General features: G+C 35.3%; 1 protein-coding gene across 1 annotated transcript; it reads right to left on the minus strand.

The window, feature by feature from the left end:
• Positions 1-3,245: 3,245 nt before the first annotated feature.
• Positions 3,246-4,919, minus strand: LOC121745675. Its single transcript, XM_042139651.1, has one exon. It carries the CDS (start codon positions 4,917-4,919, stop codon positions 3,246-3,248), a length of 1,674 nt encoding a protein of 557 aa, XP_041995585.1.
• Between the last annotated feature and the right edge of the window lie 8,092 nt (positions 4,920-13,011).

The raw sequence follows: 13,011 nt of genomic DNA on the forward strand, positions 1-13,011 counted from the left end.
GAAGAACCTGTACCGCTCAGCCAAATTCGTCGCTATATGGGTGAAGAGTCGTTGCGACATTCTGAAACGCCGACGGAAAGTCTCGGGTGGGTAACGGGGGTTATCCACAAAGTAGTCTGCCATTAGCCGCTGGTGCGCTCTGCTATGGTCTCGTTGGATGGTCCGACGATGAGTAATCGTAGGAGGGAGCGCGACCTCCGCCAATTCCGCCACCCGCGCCGCCCGGTCGGGCGATGTGTTCTGCGAGATTGAAATTGCTATTATTTCCGCCCGGGTATAAAAGGAGACCTAGGTTTTCGACCTCAACATATCATACACGCCCCATAGCAGCTTTTGAAGGTTTGGAGAGTGGAATTGAGAGGAAAGGCGTCCCGATCCTCAACAAGATTGAAGACGAAGACGAATTTCCGTTCAGTCCACCCTTGGGAGTATTTTCATTGGTTTTCATGTTTTATTCAATGACTATGGTTTATTCTTATGTTTTTGAGTTGAATATGAGTAGCTAAATCATTTGTAGAGTTTTGGTGAGGACTACAATGAACACTTGTGATTAATTCAATAGCTTTTGATTACCTATGCTCTTGTGATTATTTTGCTTCATTCTTGTGCCTTTCAATTCAATTGCCTAGCTAACAATTGGATATATTGACCTAGTTTTGAGTAATCGAGAGATACCTAATTAGGATTGATAAAAGAATGAACAACACCTACTTTCTGGAGTTCACGACCAAAACGCCCGGTCGGGCGTTTCCCCTTAAAGATCGCCCGGTCAGGCGTTTTCTCTGGAATCCTCTAAAAGCATTGTCTTCGTCTTCGAAAGGGCTTCGCGTGAGTATCTTGCACACCCCCATCGGAGTCCGGATGAGAGAGTTATGGCTATTATACGAAAGTCGCGCATTGAAGCGCGCCCGGTCAGGTGATTCTTCCTTCAAGCTCGTTTTCAAGTCATTTTCACCTGTTTTAGCTCCAAACACTCGATAAATTCGTCAAAACACTTATGTAGTGGATAATGGATGTAAACTCAAGTAGTATTCTACAAAAACACTGAAATGTTCACGTTAAACATCCAAAATACTTGCTAAACCACGAGTTTAGCAACTCCCCCAAACTTAAACACTTATTTGTCCTCAAATAAAAAGTTTAAAACATAGAATGTGAACTCGTGTAAGCATGTTGGATTGTCATCACTGCCTCAATAAAAGAAAACAGAATCATCATGTATCAATAACTTCGCAAACTAGTACACCAAAATGAACATTGCTTCAAGCTACTAGCACGTATTTCACTTTGTCAATTTGCCCTCACCGGAAGTATATAGTGTGATAAAAAAATTTTCTTCTTTCTCTCACTCTCAAAGTGTATGTGTATAAAATAGACCTCTCAAATCAATCAAAAATGTATAGCTTACCTTAAGCTTGCTCGAAGTCTAGACTCTCCTCTACTGTGTTGTGACTACAGATTTAGGATCCGAAAGGTCTTTACTAGAGGTTGTAATGTAAGGCTCTTTGGTAAGGTGAGGAAATATTTGGCTAAAAAGTGACTAAACCCAATTATAGCAAAAGTGATCAATTTCACTACATCAAATTTAGTACCCCACCAACCATTCGAATCTCAGTAAATTCTAGACTTTGTCAAGATTTCTTCTCACTTCCCAATTCCTTTAATTTTTTTTTCTTTTCAAGATCTTTTTCTTTTTTTTTGTACATCATTTCCCTTTTTTTCTTATGCACAACCAATTCTTTCATTCAAACAATGAGGTCTATGCACTTTTCACAAGTAAACGCGCTACTTTTCTTTCTACCTTATCTCTCCAACTCTTTTCACAAAATATAAACTAAAATTCACCAAGAGTGTATGGATATTCCCTTTTATTTAGCTTCCAAAGAAAAAGGCTTTAAAGGCTCAAAGTGGCTAGCTAGGGAAAAATATTATGAATAAGGTCATAAATTTGGATATCAAAAGTAGCTAAGAAGGATGGCCTAACGTCCTCTCCTATTCCTATAATCACTATGTAGACTCAAGAAGACCGCGAGCAAGTTCTAGAAACATATAACATAGTTGATGAAAAATCACACATTTTTGGAAAAAGATATTGGCTCAATTCTCACATGGTATTTTTCGGCAAATGACAAAGCAACGAGCAATTCACTCTAGGCAAATCACAAGCAGGAAATACGAGTTACTTAGCTAAATCAACAAGTTTTCACAAACATTTTACGCAAGTTCTCATCATAGGCAATTCATCCAACAAACCTACTTAATTCATCTCCAAACGTCTCCAACTTCCCATTCAATTTCACCCAAGGGAGTATACAAAAAGAAACAACACAAACTAACAAAGCACACACAAGGAAAACTTCACTAATCATCATATCAATTACGGTACCATCAAATAAAGAGAGAGAGAGAGGTAAAAGAAGGAATCCACTAGACACCCCCCCAAACTTATTCCAAGCAAAGCTGGGATAAGTTTGAAAGATAGTGGATCTCTCATGTACCTTCACTGCCGAGGAAGAGGCGCCACTGGCCACGGGCATTGATGTCGTTTTTCACCCATCGAAGCCTATTTCCCTGTTCCACTCAAAACACAAAGAAAACACAAAAACACACCAAAACACACAAAAATAAAAAATTTACCTACTAGGGGTTGCCTCCCCCATAGCGCAACTGTTTAACGTCGTTTGCCCGACGGTCTTCAAGCTTTCACTTAATGATCTAATCTCACTCGGATAATGTCATCGGGGCCCTTCTTCGCTTTAGCGGCCAAGTAGAGCTTGTGTAGACGCTTCTTCCACCAAGTGGGCTTCACATCGGCCCCAACAACACCTTCTTTAGGTATTCCAATTTCCACTTTGGCAACCTTCATCTTTTTAACCCCCAATCCATGTTCATCTTCAAACATCCATTCAGGCATAAATATTTCCTCCAAAGGATTCTCAATCTCATCATCCCTAGCCCTCACATGTGCCGCTTGTATCATCTTGCACTCTTCAACTTTTAAGGGCTCCTCTTCCACTCTCTTGGACTCTTCCACTTCATGACGTTTCATCTTGTCCAACAAGGAGAGAATGACCGTCTTGTTTCCATGCCTAAGGGTGAGTTCTCCCTTAGTGACGTCAATTAGAGCTTTTCCAGTTGCTAGGAATGGTCTTCCAAGGATGAGAGAGACATTTGGATCCTCCTTCATGTCCAAAACAACAAAATCCACGGGGAAGATAAAATCATTCACCCTTACTAATACATTCTCAAGGAGTCCATTCGGATTTATCCGCCATTTGAAGGGTAAATGTAGTTGGCTTCAAGACACCAAATTTCAACTTTCGGAAGAAGCTTAAAGGCATGAGATTTATGCTTGCCCCTAAGTCACACAAGGCCTTAGTTTGCCTATCATTCCCGATCACACAAGAAATGTTAAAGCTCCCCGGATCATTCATCTTTGCCGGCATCTTTTCTTGGATGATTGCACTACAATTCTCGGTCAAGTTTACGGTTTCATAATCAACCAACCTCTTCTTCTTGGACACAATCTCTTTCAAAAACTTGAGGTAGCCGGGCATTTGTTGGAGAGCCTCAATAAGAGGAATATTGAGGTGCACTCTCTTGAAGATCTCAAGGAACTTAACAAGCTTCTCATCCAACTTCTTCTTTTGCACCACTTGAGGAAAAGGAATTTTAACCTTTTGTGGCGTGGGAGGAGCAATTGTCTCGGGTTGAACCTCAGACTGCATAAGAGGTGCTTCCATCTTAATCTCCTCTTCTTCTTTCTCTTCGGGTACTTCTTTAGCTTCCACCTCGGGCATAGGAGGACTCTCATAGCTTGTCCCACTCCTTAAGTAGATTGCCTTGCAGTCTTTTGGATTTGGAACTATAGTGCTTGGGAATTGCCCCGATTGATGTAATTGTCCCACGGCTTGGGCAATCTGACTCATCTGCGTCTCCAGGCTCTTCATATGTCCTGCCATGCCATGCATATTATTCTCAACTTTCTCTAGCCTTTGATTAGTATGCTCCATGTTCTTGTGTGACTGAATCATGAATGCATTCAATATGTCCTCTGAACTTTTGTTATGCGGCTCAGTGATCATTCCTTGAGAAACTGTGAACCCCGGTGGTGGTTGAAGGGCATTGTTGGGGTTCCCATATGATAGGTTAGGATGCGCCATATTCCCAAAATGATTGTAACCTCCACCCCCTTGATTGGGGCGGGAGTTGTTATAGTATCTATTGCCCCCTTGGTGTATGTAGCTAACATCCTCTACACCCTCTTTCTGCTCCTGTATAGCCGGTCCCATCCCCATGAGATCTATCTTCTTGTGGAGGAGCTCCATTTGTTTATACATGCTGTCCATATGGCTGCTCTCTGCGGCAGAGGCTACTCTGTGTATGTTGCTCATCTCGTTGTTCCAGCCTTCATCATTAGAGGTCACTCTCTCAATCACCTCCATGGCCTCTGCTTCTCCCTTCTTTAGCAATGACCCCCCTACGCTCAAGTTCAGTTCGCGCTTTGCTTCAGGCAGACACCCCTTATAGAATGCTAGGACTTGATGCGTCGGATTCAGCCCATGATTGGGGCACCTCTTCATCAGCCCCTTGAATCTTTCCCAAGCTCCTCGGATACTCTCTTGGGGAGTCATCTCAAACGAAATGATTTCTGACTGCCTCTTCAATGCCTCACTCGGTGGGTAGTATTTTTCTAAGAACTTCTCAACCATGGCCTCCCACGTGCGAATGTAGTTGGGCTCCATACTATCCAGCCAATCCTTGGCATCATTCTCCAGAGAAAAAGGGAACACCCTTAATCTGAGCTGTTCATCTGTGACTCCATTTATCTTCGTCGTGTTGCAGATCTGGATGAATTTAGTGAGATGCTTGTTAGGATCCTCGGTGGGTCGGCCTCTAAAAGCATTGTTTTCAGCCATCTGAATTAATCATCTCCTAAGTTCAAATGTGTTGGCATGAACATTGTTGCCAACGGGTGGGTTTGCCACCCCATGATAGGCATACATATTTTGGACAGGTATCACATTCTGCCTTTGATCTAACCGCTTCTGCAAGTCTTCGAGTTGTTGTTGAAGCTGAGCATTCGTTGGAGGAGGTGGTGGAACATCATTCCCGTCTCCGTTCTCCATAGGAATAGGAGAATGTGGCTCAAACTGAATAGGGGAGTAAACTGGTGACGGAGTAGGTGACGGTGATTCTTGAACCGGTGAAGGTGATCGTCTCTGGACCGGAGAAGAGACTCGGATCCTTTGATTTAGCCTTCTCAAAGCGTTTCTCCTTCTGTTGGATGCTTCGATCTCAAGATCGATAGGCTCTAAAGGTAGACCCCTAGAGCGTGTGTGCATACAACCTGAAACAAGAAAACCCAACGTGAGAGCTCAAAAATAAAATCAAAATTAAAGCAATAAAGTCTAAACTAGTAATCTCCATCTTTACCACGATATTGAGCTAAATTAACACAAATTATCCCCGGCAACGGCGCCAAAAACTTGACTCAACTTATTTTAACACAAGAAATTCACGCAAGTGTACGGGGCTAGTGTAGCACAAAGTAAGCAAGAGTATCGTATCCCACAGAGACAAATTGTGTAAACTCAAGTACCACAAACCGATTTCAACTACTATTTAGACAAAGCAAATGTTTGGTTTTGATATTTAACTATTAAACATAAACAATGTAAAACAAAATACAAAAGATAAAGTTCCAAATAAGAGAACGAGGTGGAGCTTTGGATCCGACTACAATACCCACAATGTAAACAACTCAACAACTTTGATTACCCGTTGAAGTCTCTAGGATTAGTAGGACAATCGCTATTCTAGGCTAAGCCCCCTCTCGAGTGCACTCAACCCGTTGATTAACTATTAATATTGAAGTCTCCTTCTAATACTTCACAATTAACTCCTATACACAAAAGATTCAAGCCCTCACTCTAGAATTCCTTCTCTCGAATGCAAATTATCTAGGTGTTGTTCATTCTTTTATCAATCCTAATTAGGTATCTCTCGATTACTCAAAACTAGGTCAATATATCCAATTGTTAGCTAGGCAATTGAATTGAAAGGCACAAGAATGAAGCAAAATAATCACAAGAGCAAAGGTAATCAAAAGCTATTGAATTAATCACAAGTGTTCATTGTAGTCATCACCAAAACTCTACAAATGATTTAGCTACTCATATTCAACTCAAAAACATAAGAATCATAGTCATTGAATAAAACATGAAAACCAATGAAAATACTCCCAAGGGTGGATTGAACGGAAATTCGTCTTCGTCTTCAATCTTGTTGAGGATCGGGACGCCTTTCCTCTCAATTCCACTCTCCAAACCTTCCAAAGCTGCTATGGGGCGTGTATGATATGTTGAGGTCGAAAACCTAGGTCTCATTTTATACCCGGGGCGGAAATAATAGCAATTTCAATCTCGCAGAACACATCGCCCGACCGGGCGATTTTAAGTCGCCAAAACGCCCGGTCGGGCGAACTTTCTGGAGTTCGCGACCAAAAGGCCCGGTCGGGCGTTTTCCCCTTAAAAATCGCCCGGTCCGGCATTTTCTCTGGAATCCTCTAAAAGCATTGTCTTCGTCTTCGAAAGGGCTTCGCGTGAGTATCTTGCACGCCCCCATCGGAGTCCGGATGAGAGAGTTATGGCTATTATACGAAAGTCGCGCATTGAAGCGCGCCCGGTCAGGCGATTCTTCCTTCAAGCTCGTTTTTAAGTCATTTTCACCTGTTTTAGCTCCAAACACTCGACAAACTCGTCAAAACACTTATGTAGTGGATAATGGATGTAAACTCAAGTAGTATGCTACAAAAACACTGAAATGTTCACGTTAAACATCCAAAATACTTGCTAAACCACGAGTTTATCAATCCTCCTCGTCGGCTTCCCTCTGCACCTCTTGAATCAGAGAATTCCACGCGTCATTCCACAAATCGTCCATTTTAATACCAATGGAATCCACAAATTTTAGTGAGCAAAAGTATAAATAAAGAGTTGGAATTGTGTGAAAATAATGAGGGAAATTGGGTGTATTTATAGTAAATTAAATAATTTTTTTAAAAAATAATAATAAAAAAAATTGTCCGCCCCCTACCGCCGCGCTATAGGCCGGCGCGCCCTCGGCGCCTAGTCGCCGATCGCCCTTCCGCCCCAAAAAAAGTGTCTGCACCGGGGCGGACGCTTCTCCCGCTATAGTTAGCCGCGGCGGCCGGCGCGCCGCACCTATAGTGGATGCTCTAAATAAAACTACAAGAAGAAATACTTTGAAGAGCATTTTTATTTTTCAAATGATATGAACAAAGGATTAAACTATGTACAGGCAATTAGAAAATAATTAAAAATAAAAATATATTAAGGGAAAATGATCAACTAAAATATAATAAGGAACTATAAAAGCACAAATCCTCAATTATATTCAGGCAATTTGAATTTGCTTCTTAGGAAGTTGCAACTTCAACTCATTTATTTTTATAAATGTTTGTGATTTGTCCATTTTAATTTTACCAAGCCTCCCGCTCATTTCCCCACCTACATTCCGCGCTGCTGCTTGCTTGAATACCTAAACAACTATGCCTCGCGCTTCCACATCTGAGGTCGAATTCCTAAACAACTTGCCAAAAGTCAGAAAATGAGATAGTACTCTTGGACTACTATTAATAGCTCAATTTTTTTTTGTTAAATGACTACTAATGTAGGATATATTGTAAATGAAAATTTTAATCTCTGTAATTGAGAAAATTATCAATTAAATTACATATTTAAATTATGGCCTGCCCTATAAATTTTAAAATTTAAATATAAAAGTATAACTACTGAATTTTTCCACAATGATCTAAAGCAAATACTCCCTCCGTTTTTTAAAAATAGCAACTATTTCCATTTTGAGTTGTTCCTTAAAAATAAAAACTTTAGAATCTTTCTATTTTAGGATATGAACCCCACAATTCACTAACTCTACATTTTCTCTTCATCTCTCTTACTTTACTCATTTTTATTTTTCTCCCTCTTACTTTATCAATTTTTCTCACTTCCTTTACCAATTGTGCATTAAAATCCGTGTCGTTTCAAATGTTTCTATATTTTGAATACGGAGGGAGTAATACTTTATACGACCTGAGACATTATTTTAACACAAGATTTAAGAAAACAATGTTTAGAGAGATAAGTAAAGAGAGTATAAAGTAGAATAGAGAAATGTATTGTTTTTTTTGCTAAATATGAATCAATTTAGATGGGACATCCCTAAAAAGAATTACAAATCGCTTATGGTTGGACGAGTGAAGTATAACAAAATTAAATATGTTGTGACAACAAAACAATGCTGTTTTGGACAAAATTATGTTATTCTATTTAGGGTGTGAGTTAAAGCAACACTAAGTAATGTAAAACAACACAGTTTTATGACATATTACATCCGTCCACGAAAAATAGTTATATTTTACTATCATTTTATGTCTTCCATCAAAATTAGTTTCTATCTGTTTTTTGTAAGTTTTTTCTCTCTAATGGGGTGAGTTTTATTTTCCACTAGCATTACATTTACTACTTGTTTTCTCTATATCTTTTTTATTTTACCAATTTTTTAAACATATCAATTTTTTTTGCATTTTATTAGTTTTTGGAAAATATACTCCATCTGGCGATGGAAAATAATATATAATTTTTTTTATTTTTAGATGCCCGCAAAAAATATGCTCATCCCACTTTTTCTTCTCCCCCTCTCTCTCTCTTACTTTACCTAATTTTTCTCACTCTCTTATTTTACCAATTTCTCATTGAAACTTGTGCTATCTTTCCATGAGCCTATTTTTTGTGAACGAAGGAAGTATAAATTTGATTGATTTGTTTTATTTTATTATTTTTATAATTTTACACATCTGAATATTTTTAATAAATAAAAGCGTACTACCTTCGTCCATAAAAATAGACTAATTTTACTATTTTTGACCGTCCACCAAAATTAGACAAATTTTAATATGGAAAGTTTTAAACAAATAAGAGTACTAACCATACACATCATTCTAAATGTGGAATACATAGTCCACTAACACTACTTCCACCATCTTTTATCTTCATCTCTCTTACATTATCAATTGCGCATTAAAACTCGTATCATATTTTTTTATGAATAGAGGTAATATTGTTTATACAAAACTTTAGTTTTATTTTTATCAAATTTGAACTATATAAATTTATTGTATTATTTAATATTTTCTACAAAATTTGAGTTATATAAAATCTGTATAAACTAATATTTTGGAAACCAAAAAGTGTTCCTAAAGAAGGTCTAAAATTAATTTTTTATTTTATGAGAGCAATGAGAGAAGAGAGAGAATATGTTTTATCAAAAATTCGGGATGGAAGTTTACATAAGTTTATTTACTATATATATATATATATATATATATATATATATATTAAATAAAACAAATTTTATTTGGCACTGGATAATTAGAAAACAAAGTTAGTTACGACTTCATCTATCTGTAAAGAAAGCTACAGAAGAAACATGTGAACAAAGTTGAAGAGTATCTAAAAAATTTGAACATTTGGATAATAATGAACTTTTCTTTTCTATTAAATGTTCATCTATAGCATCATCAATCTCATAATAAAAACAAAAAACATTTATTTTTAATAGTAGTATGGATTGAAATAATTGCTTTTCTTGTACTTGTAACTGTAGTTCTATTTTTATTGAAGTGATTTTTTATTTCTTAAAATCTGCTTTCAGGTCATTTTACGATTAATTAACAATCATACAAGAATATTTCAAGAATTAACAAATATCGATACTCAACATGATGACCGAGAAATATGAAATAATTGAGCTGTATTTCAGATTTTTTTAAAAAAATTATAACTAACTATTTGATTTGCATTGAGAGGAAAAAAAAGATAAGATAAATTGGCGAACAACGCAAACAAGGGTAGCATAAAAAATAACAAGTGTTCCAAATATTTTTTATGAACTCGGCGCATTAAAAGTTGCATAAAGCAAAAATTCAATACTATAATTTTTCGTTGTGCATAAGTTTTGTTTTATTTAGAAACTAGTATCACGCCCGTGCGATGCACGAGTCATTTTAATTTCTTCATATTTATTTCATTATGCGAAATAAATTTTGTGAAATGATAAACAAAAGAATATTCGACATCCTCTTACTTTGGATTATACTTTTTCAATCACATTAACCGCACATGGGCACAAGAGTGCGTCTAAATACTAACTTTTCTTTAAAATGTCAATACGATCACATTAAAATTTTAACACATATTTGTGTTGACATTTTAATAAACTGTCTTGACATTTCAATATCAGACTAAAAATTAAATCACTTTTTAATTCTGTGAAAATATGAATTAATCGTTGAGTTATAACTGTAGGAGCAAGTTTACGTTGCAATAATTTAAGATTGCACTGGTGAGACATTTCCTAGTCGAGCTTCATTTCATTGCAATATAGTGACCCTATACACTAAAAACCCAAACCTTGAAACCTAAATCCTAAACCCTTAACTTTAAAATATACTCATCATGACCAACAAATGAGTCATATATCAATAAAATTCACCCTCCGTCCCAGATCAATTTTACTTTGTTGATCACTTATTCTATTTTGGGGGTTTTAGATATGTATTCGATATCTTACATTGGGTCGGCCTACTTGATAATCCTTACTGATAATAGAGGTTTTTTACCTGAATCTTGGCTATAAATCTGATTATATGCTTATATCAAGAAAGTGCAAATTTAATTAAAAAACATGATGACATTCTGTTTATTTTTAAAATTTTTGTGCAGATCTATACATATATAAAAGAGAGTTTTGGATCAATAAGAGTGGCTCGATCGACACATTTGAATCCTAAACCATAAACACTAAACTTTGAACTCTAAACCATAAATACTAAACCCTAAACCCTATTAGCTTCTAGATTTGAGATCAATTAGAATGGCTCGATACACTTGAACCCTAAACCATTAATCATAAACCCTAAACGCTAAACATTGAACCCTGGATCTAAACCATTACCTTCATCTCAATTATATGGAGATATGTATTAGTATTAATTTTCATAAACTTTCTCACTTCCGCTTCGCCTAATTATCATAAAATAAAAAAAATATTATTATGCATATTGAAATATGCATAATAATATGTACTTGTCTGTGAAACCTTCAGTTCATGACGACGATAGTACGTCTGTGGCGGCAACACATGAGAATCACCGCACTTTTTTTCCACCACGGTCATTACAATTTTAATTAACATAATTGGTATTTATAGAAAATTTAGTAGCTTTTGGCATTCTAATTCCTTTTATATTCTTCTATGTTGACTCTTAGTGATTCCAATTTAATTTATTATAAATTAAAGTAGTAATAAAATGACATAGAAATTTTTAACCGGTCTCAATGGAATTTTTTTGAATATGAACCAAATGTAAGTAGAAGGTCAACCACTACTCATATTATTCGGTTTTATTGAATTAAATTTAATTCCAATGGTCATTGTCTTCCATTTATTAAAGAAATACGTTATTAGTTACAATTAGAATTCTCCTTATCATACGTTTTACATTTAATCAGTCATTGTATCTTTAATCGTATTAATTTTTAACTAAAATGGTATTTCCATAAATATACAAAGGTGGAATGAAATACAATAATAAGTAATTGACTTCCATTGTAACTTAATATCATTTAGCCGGTAACGAATTTTTCAGAAGGTATTTATAGAAGATCTTTATATCATTTGGTATTCTTCCTAGACTGACTTTTAGTATGTCCACTATTAAAACTTAAATCAATAGTAGTAATTGTTTAGACCTTTCAAATAATGTCGATTGATTAAATTGACCTTTTAAATAATGTAACGTTAGCTTAATTAAGATTATGATCATTTTCTGAAACTGCCAATGAAGATAGACAAATTTATTAACAAAAACTATTTCTAATAAATTTATATTTTTTAAATTAAAATGGCAGTTTTGTAAATAACGCCAAAACTCCTCTTTTATATATGTATAGATTATTATTTTATTATGAATTTTGAAAATGTCCAAAAAATACACATATTTAATTGTTATTACCATTTTTTACTCATCACAGTTAATTTTATCACAGTGAATTCACATTTTGAATTAATTACTTAAAATCAGATATAATTACATTATTTGAGAATTTAAAATCATAAATACATAAACCAATTTAAATGTACAATTGTATACACATATTTAAGATGTCAAAAAGTTCAAACCACTTATGCTAAATTATTGATGAATGAAAAATTGTAACAAAAATGTAACATTAGTTAAATTAGTGAATTATTTACCAAATGATCAATATATCTGAAAATAACACTAAATAATTGTCATATTGAATTCATTTGCAATAAATGTAATTTTAAATGCACTACCCCTTCCGTCTCACAAGAAATATACACTTTTTAATTTTGAAAAATCTTCTCTTAATAAGATGAGACTCATTCTCCATTAATAATACTTTATTTATTTTTCCTCTTAATCTATCTTACTTTACCACTTGTAGATTAAAACCTCATGTGCAATCAAAAGATGTATATTTTTATTAAATGGAGGGAGTAATAATTAACTTTATAACACATTTGAATTTATTAACTATTAATTTAATAATATCCAAAAAAATATACATGGAGCATCACCAATAATCTAAAATTGGATCCTAACAAATATCTCGAAATCAGTATAAATATCTGATGATACCTAACTCAAATTAAAATAGGTATGAACAACAAATTCAATCAAGCATAAAATATTCTACTAAAAACATTTTAAGTTTCGTCGTTTCTCCTACATACTCTAGAAATATCCCGACAATATTGCAACTTCTCAATATCCTGCTTTATAGCAAGATCCACCATAATCATATAAAAGCAATGAAATACACTATTATATTGGAAAACAAAGCTATATGAAATGACAAAACACCTATTATGCGGTCATGAAAAATGCATTCTAAGCTG

The sequence above is a fragment of the Salvia splendens genome, chromosome 8 (genome assembly GCF_004379255.2).
Source record: "Salvia splendens isolate huo1 chromosome 8, SspV2, whole genome shotgun sequence".
NCBI lineage: Eukaryota > Viridiplantae > Streptophyta > Magnoliopsida > Lamiales > Lamiaceae > Salvia > Salvia splendens.

Bases quoted from the DNA above. Each gene is read 5' to 3' on its own strand.
- LOC121745675 (XM_042139651.1), bottom strand. From the start codon at position 4,919: ATGGCTGAAAACAATGCTTTTAGAGGCCGACCCACCGAGGATCCTAAC.